This window comes from Salmo salar, chromosome 12 (assembly GCF_965601325.2).
Source record: "Salmo salar chromosome 12, fSalSal1, whole genome shotgun sequence".
In the NCBI taxonomy this organism is placed as follows: Eukaryota; Metazoa; Chordata; class Actinopteri; order Salmoniformes; family Salmonidae; genus Salmo; species Salmo salar.
Window position 1 is genome coordinate 99,643,078 of NC_138302.1, and position 18,194 is coordinate 99,661,271.

At 47.6% G+C, this 18,194-nt stretch overlaps 1 protein-coding gene across 1 annotated transcript in view; it reads left to right on the forward strand.

Moving 5' to 3' along the window:
* The window catches only part of LOC106566212 (dedicator of cytokinesis protein 3), a 401,791-nt gene that overhangs the window by 154,575 nt on the left and 229,022 nt on the right, over positions 1-18,194 (forward strand). Inside the window, exon 5 of the mRNA XM_045691962.2 lies at positions 13,624-13,720. Within this exon, the coding sequence (XP_045547918.2) occupies positions 13,624-13,720 (97 nt within the window). The remainder of the gene's footprint in view (positions 1-13,623; positions 13,721-18,194) is intronic.

Sequence of the window (18,194 nt, forward strand, 5' to 3'; positions counted from 1 at the left end):
GTGTTGTGTGTGAATGTGCATTGGTCCAATAGATATAAGGCCAGGACTAGATTGCTGTTTGATACAATGGGTTCAGTATGACCCACAGCTATTCTATAGAGATCCAGTATGAAATAATACCTGTTATCAGTGGATTTTATTGAGTCTGTTTGTGGTGTCAGATAGGTGGGGGGTTGCATTTTTTGGGGGGACTATTTTGTTTCGCTGGGCCACACTTGCTCAAGCAAGCATCACTAAAGTGTTAGAAAGAAAATAAATACTAACTGAACCCAGATTTGATTTACTTGAATGGTGGATAAAGTGACATAAATAGTACTGAGCGTTTAACCTTCATTTTGGTTATTTTTTTCATTTTTTAAACGACCAATTTACCGACCTCGGCTCAATTATTTGAATTCGTTTTTTTCTGTGTGCGCAATGCGCAGTTTCTCTAGAGATAAATTAGATCAAACCCGAACTGTGTGATATAGTAAGGAATTGAAGTTTCCAACAGGCCAATATTCTACTTAGTTTGACGCAGAAAATGTGGTAATTAACTACAATGACCATAATCCATTGCGCGCCTACTTGTCCAGTCTGCGTGGTGCAGACATGGAGACGGAGAGAAGAGACAGAAGAATGCGCGGTGGAGAGGGATATAGAGAGCAGCTGTTACTTCGTGAGGTATATCTCTACCTGAAAATACATGATCCAAGTGATTGATAGTTGGTATTCAGCAGTCATAAAGCCTTATTTACTTTGAAGAACTACTAAAATAGTGATTTTGTCAGACAGCATATGCAGCAGCTCTATAGAGATGAGATGAATAAAACTAATGTAAAATACAAAACAACTGAAATATTTTAGTAAAGTGATGTGAATAAATAATGGTTAATAAGTGATAAGAAGTAATGGACAGTCACTAGCATCATGGGATTTATATTGTGTTATTCTGTGTTGTTACAGCATTCAACCCACATAATGCATGGTACATTTTATGTCTAAAACACAATTTTTGCCATTGGGGTGATGAGAGTAGCATACTACGGTGATTTGAGAAGAGTAGTAGGATGGTTTTTAGAGTAGTATGATGTTCCCTCTTAGATTCACTTTTCTCGATATCTGACTTAAGACAGCTAATCAGCCGTACCAGTGATTGTCTGGGAGATGAGCTTCGCGCCTACACCTCGTGTTGATTATTATTCAGGATTCAGACCACTTTACACGCACAGCTGCAACCTGGCAATGTTCTGATCTCCTTTTGTTCATACTGTAGGGGAATAAATAGTCCCCTTCTCCTGTAATTTACAACAGGGTGTGAGCTGTCGACCATCCAGCAGCTCCCCCCCACCCCTCTGAGAGGGCCTGGTTACTGTCTGAGAGGGCCTGGTTACTGTCTGAGTGGGCCTGGTTACTGTCTGAGAGGGCCTGGGTACTGTCTGAGAGGGCCTGGGTACTGTCTGAGTGGGCCTGGTTACTGTCAGCCATTGCCAAGCTGATCTGACCCATTGTGATCCTCACAGGACAGTCATGACAGTATGTTTTTCTAGCGGCCGTGGAGTCAGGGGGCCTGGAGCGGAGGCCCCTCTACTGAGACAGCATGTTCATCTCATTGTGTGTTACATTTTAGGGTTGGGAGATATTAATCAGTTATAGGGATTGTGAGAGCGGAGTTGGGGAGGGAGGGAGTGAAGGGAGGCAGTGAGAGGCAGAGGGAGGGGATAGAAATGGGGATGGAGGGAGTGGAATGGGTAGAATAAGGGACAGGGGAGAGAGAAGTAGGGAGGGGGAGAAGAAGGATGGAGAGGGAATGAGGGAGAGGGGAGAGAGGAGGGAGCGGGAATGAGGGATAGGGGAGAGAAAAGGAAGGAATGGGGAGAGAAGTAGGGAGATTATTATTCCAACGCTATACAGCAAATGTTCTGGAAACAACAGAAACCTGAAAACACCATCCAACCTGGAACTGAGTGAGTCATGTTTAGGCTGAAGCTATATTTTATTTCCAAAAGCCAAGCAGAAAAATACATTACATTACTTTAAGGACTGAATGCTAAATTAAGGCTGCCAAGCTTGATACAACTTCAATTAGCACAGACGTGTCAAGTGAGAGGTGTCAAAGCCCTTTAGCCCAACAATGGCAGGAGAGTGGAACAGTCTACTCCAACCAAATGGAGAGGCCTTAGAAGCTGCCTCCTGCTGTTCAGAGGTAATTAATATAAAGTACCCTGTGTATGTAAAGAATGATAAGGCAAGAAAAGATCACAAAATGAAGCTCCTTATGGAAAATCAAGAGACACTTTTTGCTGACTATTATAAAAATAGGAACATCAGCAACCTCATCTTCCACACAAACCACCCCCTGGCATGGCACAGTGCTATATTAACACACTATCCCTCTGTTAAGAGAGGGGGTGTTAACGAGGGGTGGAAACTCAGGATACTAGACAACGAGGACACTGAGTCAGCTAATATAAATCGCTATAAGTCTGGAACAGTAAAATTTATGTTTTACCTTTGTTTAACTAGGCAAGTCAGTTAAGAACAAATTCTTATCTTCAATGACAGCCTACCGGGGAACAGTGGGTTCACTGCGTTGTTCAGGGGCAGAACGACATATTTTTTACCTTGTCAGCTCAGGGATTCAATCTAGCAACCTTTCGGTTACTAGTCCAACACTCTAACCACTAGGCTACCTGCCACCCCTGGAACAGTATTGGTACAGGGCAACCCCGAACAGTTTCACCTGGACTTTCACCTAATCAAAGAATTAGCCCAGCAGGAGAAGCTCTCCCTTGAGAAAGATACCCCCACCCCGAGCGGGTCAGACCAGACCTCTTCATTATATAACCCCACAGACCAGCAACCCCCAGACCTCTTCATTATATAACCCCACAGACGAGCAACCCCCAGACCTCTTCATTATATAACCCCACAGACCAGCATCCCCCAGACCTCTTCATTATATAACCCCACAGACCAGCAACCCCCAGACCTCTTCATTATATAACCCCACAGACGAGCAACCCCCAGACCTCTTCATTATATAACCCCACAGACCAGCAACCCCCAGACCTCTTCATTATATAACCCCACAGACGAGCCATCCCCAGCGGAAAGTCAACCTCCCAGCACAGAGTACTACTCCCTCATTGAAATGAAGGATAAATTCACCCAGCTGGAGGTAAGACAGGTGGAGCTGGAACAGCAGGTGATTACACTCCAGTCAGCAGAGACCCAGACAACAGTCCAGCACAACAACACCCCCTTAACCAGACCCAGACAACAGTCCAGCACAACAACACCCCCTTAACCAGACCCAGACAACAGTCCAGCACAACAACACCCCCTTAACCAGACCCAGACAACAGTCCAGCACAACAACACCCCCTTAACCAGACCCAGACAACAGTCCAGCACAACAACAACCCCTTAACCAGACCCAGACAACAGTCCAGCACAACAACACCCCCTTAACCAGACCCAGACAACAGTCCAGCACAACAACACACCCTTAACCAGACCCAGACAACAGTCCAGCACAACACCCCCTTAACAAGACCCAGACAACAGTCCAGCACAACAACACCCCCTTAACCAGACCCAGACAACAGTCCAGCACAACAACACCCCCTTAACCAGACCCAGACAACAGTCCAGCACAACAACACCCCCTTAACCAGACCCAGACAACAGTCCAGCACAACAACACCCCCTTACCCAGACCCAGACAACAGTCCAGCACAACAACACACCCTTAACCAGACCCAGACAACAGTCCAGCACAACAACACCCCCTTAACCAGACCCAGACAACAGTCCAGCACAACAACACCCCCTTAACCAGACCCAGTCAACAGTCCAGCACAACAACACCCCCTTAACCAGACCCAGACAACAGTCCAGCACAACAACACCCCCTTAACCAGACCCAGACAACAGTCCAGCACAACAACACCCCTTAACCAGACCCAGACAACAGTCCAGCACAACAACACCCCCTTAACCAGACCCAGACAACAGTCCAGCACAACACCCCCTTAACCAGACCCAGACAACAGTCCAGCACAACAACACCCCTTAACCAGACCCAGACAACAGTCCAGCACAACAACACCCCCTTAACCAGACCCAGACAACAGTCCAGCACAACAACACCCCTTAACCAGACCCAGACAACAGTCCAGCACAACAACACCCCTTAACCAGACCCAGACAACAGTCCAGCACAACAACACCCCCTTAACCAGACCCAGACAACAGTCCAGCACAACAACACCCCCTTAACCAGACCCAGACAACAGTCCAGCACAACAACACCCCCTTAACCAGACCCAGACAACAGTCCAGCACAACAACACCCCCTTAACCAGACCCAGACAACAGTCCAGCACAACAACACCCCCTTAACCAGACCCAGACAACAGTCCAGCACAACAACACCCCCTTAACCAGACCCAGACAACAGTCCAGCACAACAACACCCCCTTAACCAGACCCAGACAACAGTCCAGCACAACAACACCCCCTTAACCAGACCCAGACAACAGTCCAGCACAACAACACCCCCTTAACCAGACCTGGAGAGCTGGAGAGAGACATATCTGCACTCTGGACTGTAGTGAGACAACATCAACAATATAAAAAGCAAGAGCAGGAGAAGAACAGAGCACTAGAGGAGAGGATCAGACTGCTGGAGGAGAAGGTGAGGGGGATGGAGGAGAGGATCAGACTGCTGGAGGAGAAGGTGAGGGGGATGGAGGAGAGGGTGAGGGGGATGGAGGAGAGGATCAGACTGCTGGAGGAGAGGATCAGACTGCTGGAGGAGAGGGTGAGGGGGATGGAGGAGAGGATCAGGCTGCTGGAGGAGAAGGTGAGGGGGATGGAGGAGAGGATCAGGCTGCTGGAGGAGAAGGTGAGGGGGATGGAGGAGAGGATCAGGCTGCTGGAGGAGAGGGTGAGGGGGAGGGAGGAGAGGATCAGACTGCTGGAGGAGAGGATCAGACTGCTGGAGGAGAGGGTGAGGGGGATGGAGGAGAGGATCAGGCTGCTGGAGGAGAGGTTGAGGGGGGATGGAGGAGAGGGTGAGGGGGGATGGAGGAGAGGGTGAGGGGGATGGAGGAGAGGATCAGACTGCTGGAGGAGAGGATCAGACTGCTGGAGGAGAGGGTGAGGGGGATGGAGGAGAGGATCAGGCTGCTGGAGGAGAGGTTGAGGGGGGATGGAGGAGAGGGTGAGGGGGATGGAGGAGAGGATCAGGCTGCTGGAGGAGAGGGTGAGGGGGAGGGAGGAGAGGGTGAGGGGGAGGGAGGAGAGGGTGAGGGGGATGGAGGAGAGGATCAGACTGCTGGAGGAGAGGGTGAGGGTTGATGGAGGAGAGGGTGAGGGGGATGGAGGAGAGGGTGAGGGGGATGGAGGAGAGGGAGAGGGGGATGGAGGAGAGGGTGAGGGGGATGGAGGAGAGGTTGAGGGGGATGGAGGAGAGGTTGAGGGGGATGGAGGAGAGGATCAGACTGCTGGAGGAGAGGGTGAGGGGGATGGAGGAGAGGGTGAGGGGGATGGAGGAGAGGGTGAGGGGGATGGAGGAGAGGGAGAGGGGGGATGGAGGGAGAGGATCAGACTGCTGGAGGAGAGGGTGAGGGGATGGAGGAGAGGGTGAGGGGGATGGAGGAGAGGGAGAGGGGGGATGGAGGGAGAGGATCAGACTGCTGGAGTAGAGGGTGAGGGGGGATGGAGGAGAGGGAGAGGGGGGATGGAGCGAGAGGATCAGACTGCTGGAGGAGAGGGTGAGGGGGATGGAGGAGAGGATCAGACTGCTGGAGGAGAGGGTGAGGGGGATGGAGGAGAGGGTGAGGGGGATGGAGGAGAGGATCAGACTGCTGGAGGAGAGGGAGAGGGGGTGGTGTGTGACAGAGAACACTAGAGTGTGGTGGTGTGGTGGTCCTGTGTGGCTCAGTTGGTAGAGCATGGTGTTTGCAATGCCAGGGTTGTGTGTTCGATTCCCACGGGGGACCAGTACGGAAGAAGAAAAAAAACATGTATGAAATGTATGCATTCACTACTGTAAGTTGCTCTGGATAAGTGTGTCTGCTAAATGACTAAAATGTAAAAATGTAAGCCAGCAGAACAGTCCACCCCAGACCCTGACCATAGTGTTAACACCACAGCAGAACAGTCCACACCAGACCCTGACCATAGTGTTAACACCACAGCAGAACAGTCCACACCAGACCCTGACCATAGTGTTAACATCACAGCAGAACAGTCCACACCAGACCCTGACCATAGTGTTGACACCACAGCAGAACAGTCCCCACCAGACCCTGACCATAGTGTTGACATCACAGCAGAACAGAAAAATGAAGAATGCTAAGCCCAGGGGATCTCACCCCCTCTGAGCCCCTCCCCCTGTCAGCCCTCCTGACAACCCCCCCACACCCACTGAGGACATACACAAGACACAGATTGTACTCCTTATGGTCTCAAATGGGAAATATATACAATAAACTAAACTCTGGTGTCCAAAGACCCAGCGTGCCCTAGACCTTCTGTCTGAGGATCAATTAGGGTCACCCAGCCACATAATAATACACACAGGCACAAACAACCTGAGAACACGCAGGAAAGGGTGGCCACAGCACTGAAGGGAGTGATAGAAAAAGCTTCTTCTACTTTCCCCAACGCACAAGTGGTTATCTCCACCCTGCTACCACGAAAAGACTTCCACCCTGCTACCATACAGCGGGTAAACACAAGTATTTCCCGTGACTGTGCCTCAAAACCAAATGTTTTCCTGGCCCACCACTCCACCCTGGACTTGAACAGCCTCTATGACCAGGTCCACCTATACAAGGCAGCAGTGCCCACCTTCGCCCGGACTCTAAAGGACATCGCTCTCACATGCAGCCCCAACACTTCACACAGGACAACAGATCAATAGACTCCCTGCCCAGACCACAACACCACCAGACACATCCACACTACCCACCACAACACCACCAGACACATCCACACTACCCACCACCACAACACCACCAGACACATCCACACTACCCAACGCAACACCACCAGACACATCCACACTACCCACCCCAACACCACCAGACACATCCACACTACCCACCCCAACACCACCAGACACATCCACACTACCCACCCCAACACCACCAGACACATCCACACTACCCACCCCAACACCACCAGACACATCCACACTACCCACCCCAACACCACCAGACACATCCACACTACCCACCCCAACACCACCAGACACATCCACACTACCCACCCCAATACCACCAGACACATCCACACTACCCACCCCAACACCACCAGACACATCCACACTACCCACCCCAACACCACCAGACACATCCACACTACCCACCACAACACCACCAGACACATCCACACTACCCACCCCAACACCACCAGACACATCCACACTACCCACCCCAACACCACCAGACACATCCACACTACCCACCCCAACACCACCAGACACATCCGCACTACCCACCCCAACACCACCAGACACATCCACACTACCCACCCCAACACCACCAGACACATCCACACTACCCACCCCAACACCACCAGACACATCCACACTACCCACCACAACACCTCACACAGGAGCAACAGATCAATAGACACCCTGCCCAGACCAGCGAGACACTCTCCCAGACCTTTGGGACCTACACATAGAGAACCCACGCTGAGAGGACCTACACATAGAGGACCCACGCTGAGAGGACCTACACATAGAGGACCCACGCCGAGAGGACCTACACATAGAGGACCCACGCTGAGAGGACCTACACATAGAGGACCCACGCTGAGAGGACCTACACATAGAGGACCCACGCTGAGAGGACCTACACATAGAGGACCCACGCTGAGAGGACCTACACATAGAGAACCCACGCTGAGAGGACCTACACATAGAGGACCCACGCTGAGAGGACCTACACATAGAGAACCCACGCTGAGAGGACCTACACATAGAGGACCCACGCTGAGAGGACCTACACATAGAGGACCCACGCTGAGAGGACCTACACATAGAGGATCCACGCTGAGAGGACCTACACATAGAGGACCCACGCTGAGAGGACCTACACATAGAGGACCCACGCTGAGAGGACCTACACATAGAGGACCCACGCTGAGAGGACCTACATCCAGACCACAACACCACCAGCTACATCCACACCCCCACCCCAACCAATCAACACCCCCCCCCCCCCTCAAGTAAACCATGCCCATACCCCATTTAGGCCGCTTCAGATCAGACCTATGCCCCTCCTGCCCACCCCATGCCCCCCACTCCCACAAAGAGGGCCTCAATATGGAAGTCACCCACACGCCCAGGCCGTGAGCAGGCAAACAGGCCCAACCCCCACTCTTACACTAGCCCAAGCCAATGGCATGTACCAGATGCTCAGCAGGCTCTGCTCACACTTACTGGCCTGAGACCAAACCACACAACCAACAACAACAGACACTCTATGGAACACAAAGCCTTCACCATCTCATCCTGGAATATCCAAGGCCTGAGGTCATCCGCCTTTGGCATAAAGAGCAGGAACCTGGACTTCATGAAACAAATCGTAAATACAGACATTGTCATCCTACAAGAAACATGGTAAAGAGGAGATGGACCCACTGGTTGCCCTCTAGGTTACATAGAGCTGGTAGTCCCATCCACCAAACTACCAGGTGTGAAACAGGGAAGGGACTCAGGGGGTATGCTAATTTGGTATAGAGCAGACCTAACTCACTCTTGTTAAATTCATCAAAACAGGAACATTTTACATTTGGCTAGAAATTCAAAAGGAAATAATCTCATCAGAGAAAAATGTCCTCCTGTGTCCTACCTATATCCCCCCACTAGAATCCCCATATTTTAATGAACAGCTTCTCCATCCTACCTATATCCCCGACTAGAATCCCCATATTTTAATGAACAGCTTCTCCATCCTACCTATATCCCCCCACTAGAATCCCCATACTTTAATGAAGACAGCTTCTCCATCCTACCTATATCCCCCACTAGAATCCCCAAATTTTAATGAACAGCTTCTCCATCCTACCTATATCCCCCACTAGAATCCCCATACTTTAATGAACAGCTTCTCCATCCTACCTATATCCCCCCACTAGAATCCCCATACTTTAATGAAGACAGCTTCTCCATCCTGGAGGGAGAAATCAATAATTTCCAGGCCCAGGGACATGTACTAGTCTGTGGCGACCTAAATGCCAGAGCTGGACAAAAACCTGACACCCTCAGCACACAGGGGGACAAACACCTACCTGGAGGTGACAGCATTCCCTCCCCCATATGCCCCCCTAGGCACAACTACAACAACATAACCAACAAAAACGGGTCACAACTCCTGCAGCTCTGTCGCACGCTGGGTATGTACATAGTCAATGGTAGGCTTCGACGGGACTCCTATGGTAGGTACACCTATAGCTCATCTCTTGACAGTAGTACTGTAGACTACTTTATCACTGACCTCAACCTAGAGTCTCTCAGAGCGTTCACAGTCAGCCCACTGACACCCCTATCAGACCACAGCAAAATCACAGTCTACTTGAACAGAGCAATACTCAATTATGAGGCATCAAAGCCAAAGGAACTGAGTAATATGAAGAAATGCTATAGATGGAAGGAATGTAGTGTGGAAACCTACCAAAAAACAATTAGGCAACAACAAATTCCATCCCTTTTAGACAACTTCCTGGACAAAACGTTCCACTGTAATAGTGAAGGTGTAAACCTGGCAGTAGAAAACCTAAACATTATATCTAACCTCTTTGCTTCCCTATCAAATCTAAAAATGTCAAACAGAAAACCGAAGAATGAACAACAACGACAAATGGTTTGATGAAGAATGCAAAAACCTAAGAAAGAAATTGAGAAACCTGTCCCACCAAAAACATAGAGACCCAGAAAACCTGAGTCTACGCCTTCACTATGGTGAATCACTAAAACAATACAGAAATACACTACGGAAAAAGAAGGAACAGCACGTCAGAAATCAGCTCAATGTAATTGAAGAATCCATAGACTCTAACCACTTCTGGGAAAATTGGAAAACACTAAACAAACAACAACATGAAGAATTATCTATCCAACATGGAGATGTCTGGGTAAACCACTTCTCCAATTGTTTAGGTTCTATAACATAGAACAAACAACAAAAACATATACATGATGAAACAAATCTTAGATTCAACTATTAAAGACTACCAGAACCCACTGGATTCTCCAATTACCTTGAATGAACTACAGGACAAAATACAAACCCTCCAACCCAAAAAGGCCTGTGGTGTTGATAGTATCCTCAATGAAATGATCAAATATACAGACAACAAATTCCAATTGGCTATACTAAAACTCTTTAACATCATCCTTAGCTCGGGCATCTTCCCTAATATTTGGAACCAAAGACTGATCACCCCAATCCATAAAAGTGGATACAAATTTGACCCCAATAACTACCGTGGGATATGTGTCAACAGCAACCTTGGGAAAATCCTCTGCATTATCATTAACAGCAGACTCGTACATTTCCTTAGTGAAAACAATGTACTGAGCAAATGTCAAATTGGCTTTTTATCAAATTATCGTACGACAGACCACGTATTCACCCTACACACCCTAATTGACAAACAAACCAAAACAAAGGCAAAGTCTTCTCATGCTTTATTGATTTCTAAAAAGTCTTTGACTCAATTTGGGATGAGGTCTGCTATACAAATTGATGGAAAGTGGTGTTGGGGTAAAACATACGACATTATAAAATCCATGTACACAAACAACAAGTGTGGGGTTAAAATAGGCAAAAAACACACACATTTCTTCCCACAGGGCCGTGGGCTGAGACAGGGATGCAGCTTGAGCCCCACCCTCTTCAACATATATATCAATGAATTGGCGAGGGCACTAGAACAGTCTGCAGCACCCGGCCCTGACCTTACTAGAATCTGAAGTCAAATGTCTACTATTTGCTGATGATCTGGTGCTTCTGTCACCAACCAAGGAGGGCCTACAGCAGCACCTAGATCTTCTGCACAGATTCTGCACAGATTCTGCACAGACCTGGGCCCTGACAGTAAATCTCAGTAAGACCAAAATAATGGTGTTCCAAAAAAATGTCCAGTCGCCATGTCCACAAATACAAATTCCACGAAGGGCCTTCTATGCCATCAAATGGAACATAAAATGTGATATACCAATTAGGATCTGGCTAAAAATACTTGAATCAGTTATAGAACCCATTGTCCTTTATGGTTGTGAGGTCTGGGATCCGCTCACCAACCAAAAATTCACAAAATGGGACAAACACCAAATGGAGACTCTGCATGCAGAGTCCTGCAAAAATATCCTCTGTGTACAACGTAAAACACCAAATAATGCATGCAGAGCAGAATTAGGCCGATACCCGCTAATAATCAAAATCCAGAAAAGAGACGTTAAATTCTACAACCACCTAAAAGGAAGCGATTCCCAAACCTTCCATAACAAAGCCATCACCTACAGAGAGATGAACCTGGAGAAGAGTCCCCTAAGCAAGCTGGTCCTGGGGCTCTGTTCACAAACACAAACAGACCCCACAGAGCCCCAGGACAGCAACACAATTAGACCCAAACAAATCATGAGAAAACAAAAAGATAATTACTTGACACGTTGGAAAGAATTAACAAAAAAACAGAGCAAACTAGAATGCTATTTGGCCCTAAACAGAGAGTACACAGTGGCAGAATACCTGACCACTGTGACTGACCCAAATCTAAGGAAAGCTTTGACTATGTACAGACTCAGTGAGCATTGCCTTGCTATTGAGAAAGGCCGCCGTAGGCAGACCTGGCTCTCAAGAGAAGACAGGCTATGGTGCAACACTGCCCACACAACGAGGTGGAAACTGAGCTGCACTTCCTAATCTCCTGCCCAATGTATGACCATATTAGAGACCATATTTCCCTCAGATTACACAGATTCACAAAGAATTCGAAACCAAACCCGATTTTGATAAACTCCCATATCTACTGGGTGAAATACCACAGTGTGACATCACAGCAGCAAGATTTGTGACCTGTTGCCACAAGAAAATGTCAACCAGTGAAGAACAAACACCATTGTAAATACAACCCATATTTATGCTTATTTATTTTTGCTTTTGTACTTTAACCATTTGTACATCATTACAACATTATTTTGTAACTTCTATGAGTGTAATGTTTACTGTTCAATTGATTGTTTATTCAACTTGTGTATATTATCTACTTCACTTGCTTTGGCAATGTTAACATATGTTTCCCATGCCAATAAAGCCCCTTGAATTGAATTGAGAATTGAGAGAGAGAGGAGATGGGAGGGGGTTAGGCTGTGAGGGAGGGGGTTAGGCTGTGAGGGAGGGGGTTAGGCTGTGAGGGAGGGGGTTAGGCTGTGAGGGAGGGGGTAAGGCTGTGAGGGAGGGGGTTAGGCTGGGGGACAGAGAGAGAGAGAGGAGATGGGAGGGGGTTAGGCTGTGAGGGAGGGGGTTTAGGCTGGGGGACAGAGAGAGAGAGAGAGGAGGTGGGAGGGGGTTAGGCTGTGAGGGAGGGGGTTAGGCTGTGAGGGAGTGGGTTAGGCTGTGAGGGAGGGGGTTAGGCTGGGGGACAGAGAGAGAGTGAGGAGATGGGAGGGGGTTAGGCTGTGAGGGAGGGTGTTAGGCTGTGAGGGAGGGGGTTAGGCAGTGAGGGAGGGGGTTAGGCTGGGGGACAGAGAGAGAGTGAGGAGATGGGAGGGGGTTAGGCTGTGAGGGAGGGGATTAGGCTGTGAGGGAGGGGGTAAGGCTGGGGGACAGAGAGAGAGTGAGGAGATGGGAGGGGGTTAGACTGTGAGGGAGGGGGTTAGGCTGTGAGGGAGGGTGTTAGGCTGTGAGGGAGGGGGTTAGGCAGTGAGGGAGGGGGTTAGGCTGGGGGACAGAGAGAGAGAGTGAGGAGATGGGAGGGGGTTAGGCTGTGAGGGAGGGGGTTAGGCTGTGAGGGAGGGGGTTAGGCTGGGGGACAGAGAGAGAGTGAGGAGATGGGACGGGGTTAGGCTGTGAGGGAGGGGGTTGGGCAGTGAGGGAGGGGGTTAGGCTGGGGGACAGAGAGAGAGAGAGGAGGTGGGAGGGGGTTAGGCTGGGGGACAGAGAGAGAGTGAGGAGATGGGAGGGGGTTAGGCTGTGGGATTTTAGTGCTGTGAGAGCTGTAGAATGGCAGTTTGTTTGGGTTTTTGACAAAGCCATTTTAAAACGTCTGACTACTGAATGATTTAGGAGGGAGTCCTAGACTATAATAGTCTGTTGGGTTTAGATAGAAACACGTTGACAGCATGTCAGGTATCTAAACATGTACACACACACACACACACACACACACACACACACACACACACACACACACACACACACACACACACACTCCCCATGTTGATGCTGTGTGGTTAAGCATCTTTGTGTGTGTGTGTGTGTGTGGGTGGGCGGGGCGGGGGGGGGGGGGGGGGGGGGGTTCCTATGTCCAGATATACACAAGACACAGACAGACACAAGCGATCTCAACAACTAGTTTCAAAGAGTTTTTACTTAACTTACTGTGTGTGTTCTACAGGCAGTATGAGACAGTGGTATCGCTGGAAGACCCCATCGTGACGGAGGTGACCTCCACTCTGCAGGAATGGGCCCTCTCGTGGAAGCAACTCTACGTGGTGAGTACATCTGTGATCTTGAGTGCCGCTTCTGTGCAAAAATGTTGTGTCAACTTGAAATGTCTCTAGCTTCTTTTTCTGACCAAGTAAAGTGTGTCGCTCTGGACGTTCCAAGTTGTAGTTTTTTAGTGAAATGCTGAACAAGCCCTTCCCAACCGTTCACTATCAAAATAGTATTCTTTTTTTTTTAAACACACGAAAAACACAATGAACAGGGTCAGTTCTATATCCAGGGTCAGTTCTATATCCAGGGTCAGTTCTATAAACAGGGTCAGTTCTATATCCAGGGTCAGTTCTATATCCAGGGTCAGTTCTATATCCAGGGTCAGTTCTATAAACAGGGTCAGTTCTATATCCAGGGTCAGTTCTATAAACAGGGTCAGTTCTATATCCAGGGTCAGTTCTATATCCAGGGTCAGTTCTATATCCAGGGTCAGTTCTATATCCAGGGTCAGTTCTATATCCAGGGTCAGTTCTATAAACAGGGTCAGTTCTATAAACAGGGTCAGTTCTATATCCAGGGTCAGTTGTATATCCAGGGTCAGTTCTATATCCAGGGTCAGTTCTATATCCAGGGTCAGTTCTATATCCAGGGTCAGTTCTATATCCAGGGTCAGTTCTATAAACAGGGTCAGTTCTATATCCAGGGTCAGTTGTATATCCAGGGTCAGTTCTATATCCAGGGTCAGTTCTATATCCAGGGTCAGTTCTATATCCAGGGTCAGTTCTATCAACAGGGTCAGTTCTATATCCAGGGTCAGTTCTATATCCAGGGTCAGTTCTATATCCAGGGTCAGTTCTAAATCCAGGGTCAGTTCTATATCCAGGGTCAGTTCTATAAACAGGGTCAGTTCTATATCCAGGGTCAGTTCTAAATCCAGGGTCAGTTCTATATCCAGGGTCAGTTCTATCAACAGGGTCAGTTCTATAAACAGGGTCAGTTCTATATCCAGGGTCAGTTCTATATCCAGGGTCAGTTCTATATCCAGGGTCAGTTCTATAAACAGGGTCAGTTCTATATCCAGGGTCAGTTGTATATCCAGGGTCAGTTCTATATCCAGGGTCAGTTCTTATCCAGGGTCAGTTCTATAAACAGGGTCAGTTCTATAAACAGGGTCAGTTCTATATCCAGGGTCAGTTCTAAATCCAGGGTCAGTTCTATATCCAGGGTCAGTTCTATAAACAGGGTCAGTTCTATATCCAGGGTCAGTTCTATATCCAGGGTCAGTTCTATAAACAGGGTCAGTTCTATATCCAGGGTCAGTTCTATATCCACCATTTTGACTTGGGGAAATTTTTTTGGGGGGATCTAACTTGCCTACCACTTTTTCCATGTGGTTTCTTCCTTCACAGTCTCCATGAATTGATTACCTTTTCCTAAATATTTGTTTAAATTATTAATTTTGTGTATGGTTTCCCAGAAACAAGAGTGATTCAACTTACCCCTTTGGCTCAACATACCCCACTCTCCCCTGATGCTATTGCTGTTCGTTTGTTTTCCATAGTCTCATCATTGGTTTGTCTTTCTCTCCAATGATGGGAGAATGTCTGATTCAGTCTTATGTAGCAACATTTGCAATTGTGTTTTTTACATTGGATAAAAGTAGAGACTCAGAGCTACAAAATGGTATGTTGAGGAACATTGGGAAAGTAAAGTTCATAAAGTTGTAACCCCACTTTTGAGAAAAAGACCCTTGAATGTTTTGGTACCTACTGGAGAGATCTTCTACACCCATTCAGCATCGTTCACACTCTCTTAAGCCTTAGGTCCACCCATCTCTTTAAGGACTCACATGTGAAGCCATGTACTAAACAGACACTATATCAAATACAATCTATGTTTATTTGTCACATGCACAAGATACAGAAGATGTAAACGGTACACTGAAATTGTTACTTATATAATATCAAAAACAGAAAGTGTCCAGATAAAAATATTGTATAATTATTTAATAATTATTAGATGATGTTTACCCAGACACACATGTCTAAATTGATCATGTGAAATAAATGCCATAACCCCCCCTCAGCCACGTCTAGCTGGACGGGTCACTATTGTCTAGACATGTTCACATGTTCATGAAATACTGTAGATGGCTGTAATCACCCGCAGATACACCTGGCTAATTTGATGGGTCATGTAATAATCCGTCCGAAGTGGAGTCTTTTTGTTTAGACATGTAGCTAGCTAGCTAAACAATGGACCGGAATAATACCAACTCATACTACTATCAATACAAACATTGTCATAGCTGTAGTATTAATCTGCAGGTAGCTAAAGCTAACCAACTAGGTTTGATGTTAGCTAGCTAACATTAGGTTATATCTAGCAATACAAATGGATTTCTGATTCAAATAATATTACTACACAGATCATACACGTAACGTTAGCTAGAGAGCCAGCAAGCTAACGTTTGCTAGCTAACTAACAGTATGCTTTAACTTGCAATAAAACATATTTTTGACAACATTTTAAACTTATATCGGAAAATGTAGCTAGACTCTTACCCGTATCCATGGATGAACGCTTCCCGGCAGACTGGAACCATTTAACTCTGTTTTGTTTGTAGCTACATCTTGTTTGGCCAGGGTTGTGTCAAGTCTGCAGAAAGTAGCCCATCATTTTTCCAACCGATCTTTGTCAATAGCGCCTGCTACATTCAGGGCATCAACGTTGCTGAGAAAAGTAGCTAAACTTTTGTAGTTTTCGATGGCTAACGTTGTATCTTTCAAAAACGGCGCGGTTAGAAAGGACTGTCAACACATACTGAACAGCTCACGTTACAGACAGAAACATGTTACATGGTAGACCAATCCAAACTCATCTCCCAGTATGTCCAGCCCATCCATTATCTCAACCAATCATGGCTAGAGGGAAGGTTCCTGATTTTTTCCGTGGTTAAACCAACTAGGCTCGTAATTCCCAAAAAATATTTGTATTTATGGATGGAATACAAGTTTGTTATTAAGGCATATTAAATGTTCCAGAATGCATTTCTGCCCAAAAAAACTATATTATAGTTCTGTAAGGGCCCTTCCATTGTCGTTATAGGCTCAGAAATCTCAGCCATGTTTTTCCCCCCTCAGCAGTAGCAATGGTTGTATGTTAAAGGGTTTCGTATTTTAATAAACAGGGTCATGGTGTGGTCTTGTATTTTATACAGGGTCGTTGCACAGTCACAAGCGTTGCAGACATTACATTCTCTCACCTCACTGCCTTCGTACAGTAATATAACAAAGCCTAGGACAACATTATAGAGCATCTCTGGTATAACCTCTAGCTATAATAGACATATTGTGAGATGTATTGTATGTCTCTAGATAAAAGTCTTCCAGTTCTTCTCACTTGTACATCTTCAACCCAACCGAGGCCAAGGCTACAGAGCCCCAAGGTTCACCTGTACCCCTTCATCCAAACCCCAAGGCTACAGAGCTACAGAGCTACAGGGCTACAGGGCTACAGAGCTACAGGGCTACAGGGCTACAGGGCTACAGAGCTACAGAGCTACAGGGCTACAGGGCTACAGAGCTACAGGGCTAAAGAGCTACAGAGCTACAGGGCTACAGGGCTACAGGGCTACAGAGCTACAGGGCTACAGGGCTACAGGGCTACAGAGCTACCATTAATAAGATATGTTTTAGACATTTGTAAACTGTCTGATGTGAATGTGGGTTTATTTCTTTGGATCAGGAGAAGGTATTTGACCACCAGTACTTGTTCAAAACAATGAACGCCTTTGGGTTTGGGGATGTTTTTTTTTGTCTTGGATGAGTTTACTGTATGCTGGGGCCTCGTGTATGGTGAAGGTGGGGGGTGGTTTGAGCTGCCCCATCCCCGTCCAAAGGGGCATCAGGCAGAGATGCCCAATTTCAGGACAGTTATATTGTCTGGCAATTGAACCAATGCTTTGTTTTTTAAGAGCGAGGCTTACTGGTTTCTCTGTGCCAGGAGTAATGAAGGGTTCTATGATAGCACTGTCTGCGTATGCAGAGGACGTGACAGTTTTTATTACAGGGGGTGAGGATGTTAAGGTTCTCTCAAATGCTCTAAAGGTGTATGAGGGGGTCTCCTCAGCTAGAGTCAATTGGGGAAAAGAGTGAAGCACTGTGGGCAGGTCAGCTTCAGATAGGGTCCACTCCACAGTTACCAGGGGGGCTTCAGATGGGGTCCACTCCACGGTTACCAGGGGGGATTCAGACGGGGTCTGCTCCACGGTTACCAGGGGGGCTTCAGATAGGGTCCACTCCATGGTTACCAGGGGGGATTCAGATAGGGTCCACTCCACGGTTACCAGGGGGGCTTCAGATAGGGTCCACTCCACGGTTACCAGGGGGGATTCAGATAGGGTCCACTCCACGGTTACCAGGGGTGATTCAGATAGGGTCCACTCCATGGTTAACAGGGGGGCTTCAGATAGGGTCCCCTCCATGGTTACCAGGGGGGCTTCAGATAGGGTCCCCTCCATGGTTACCA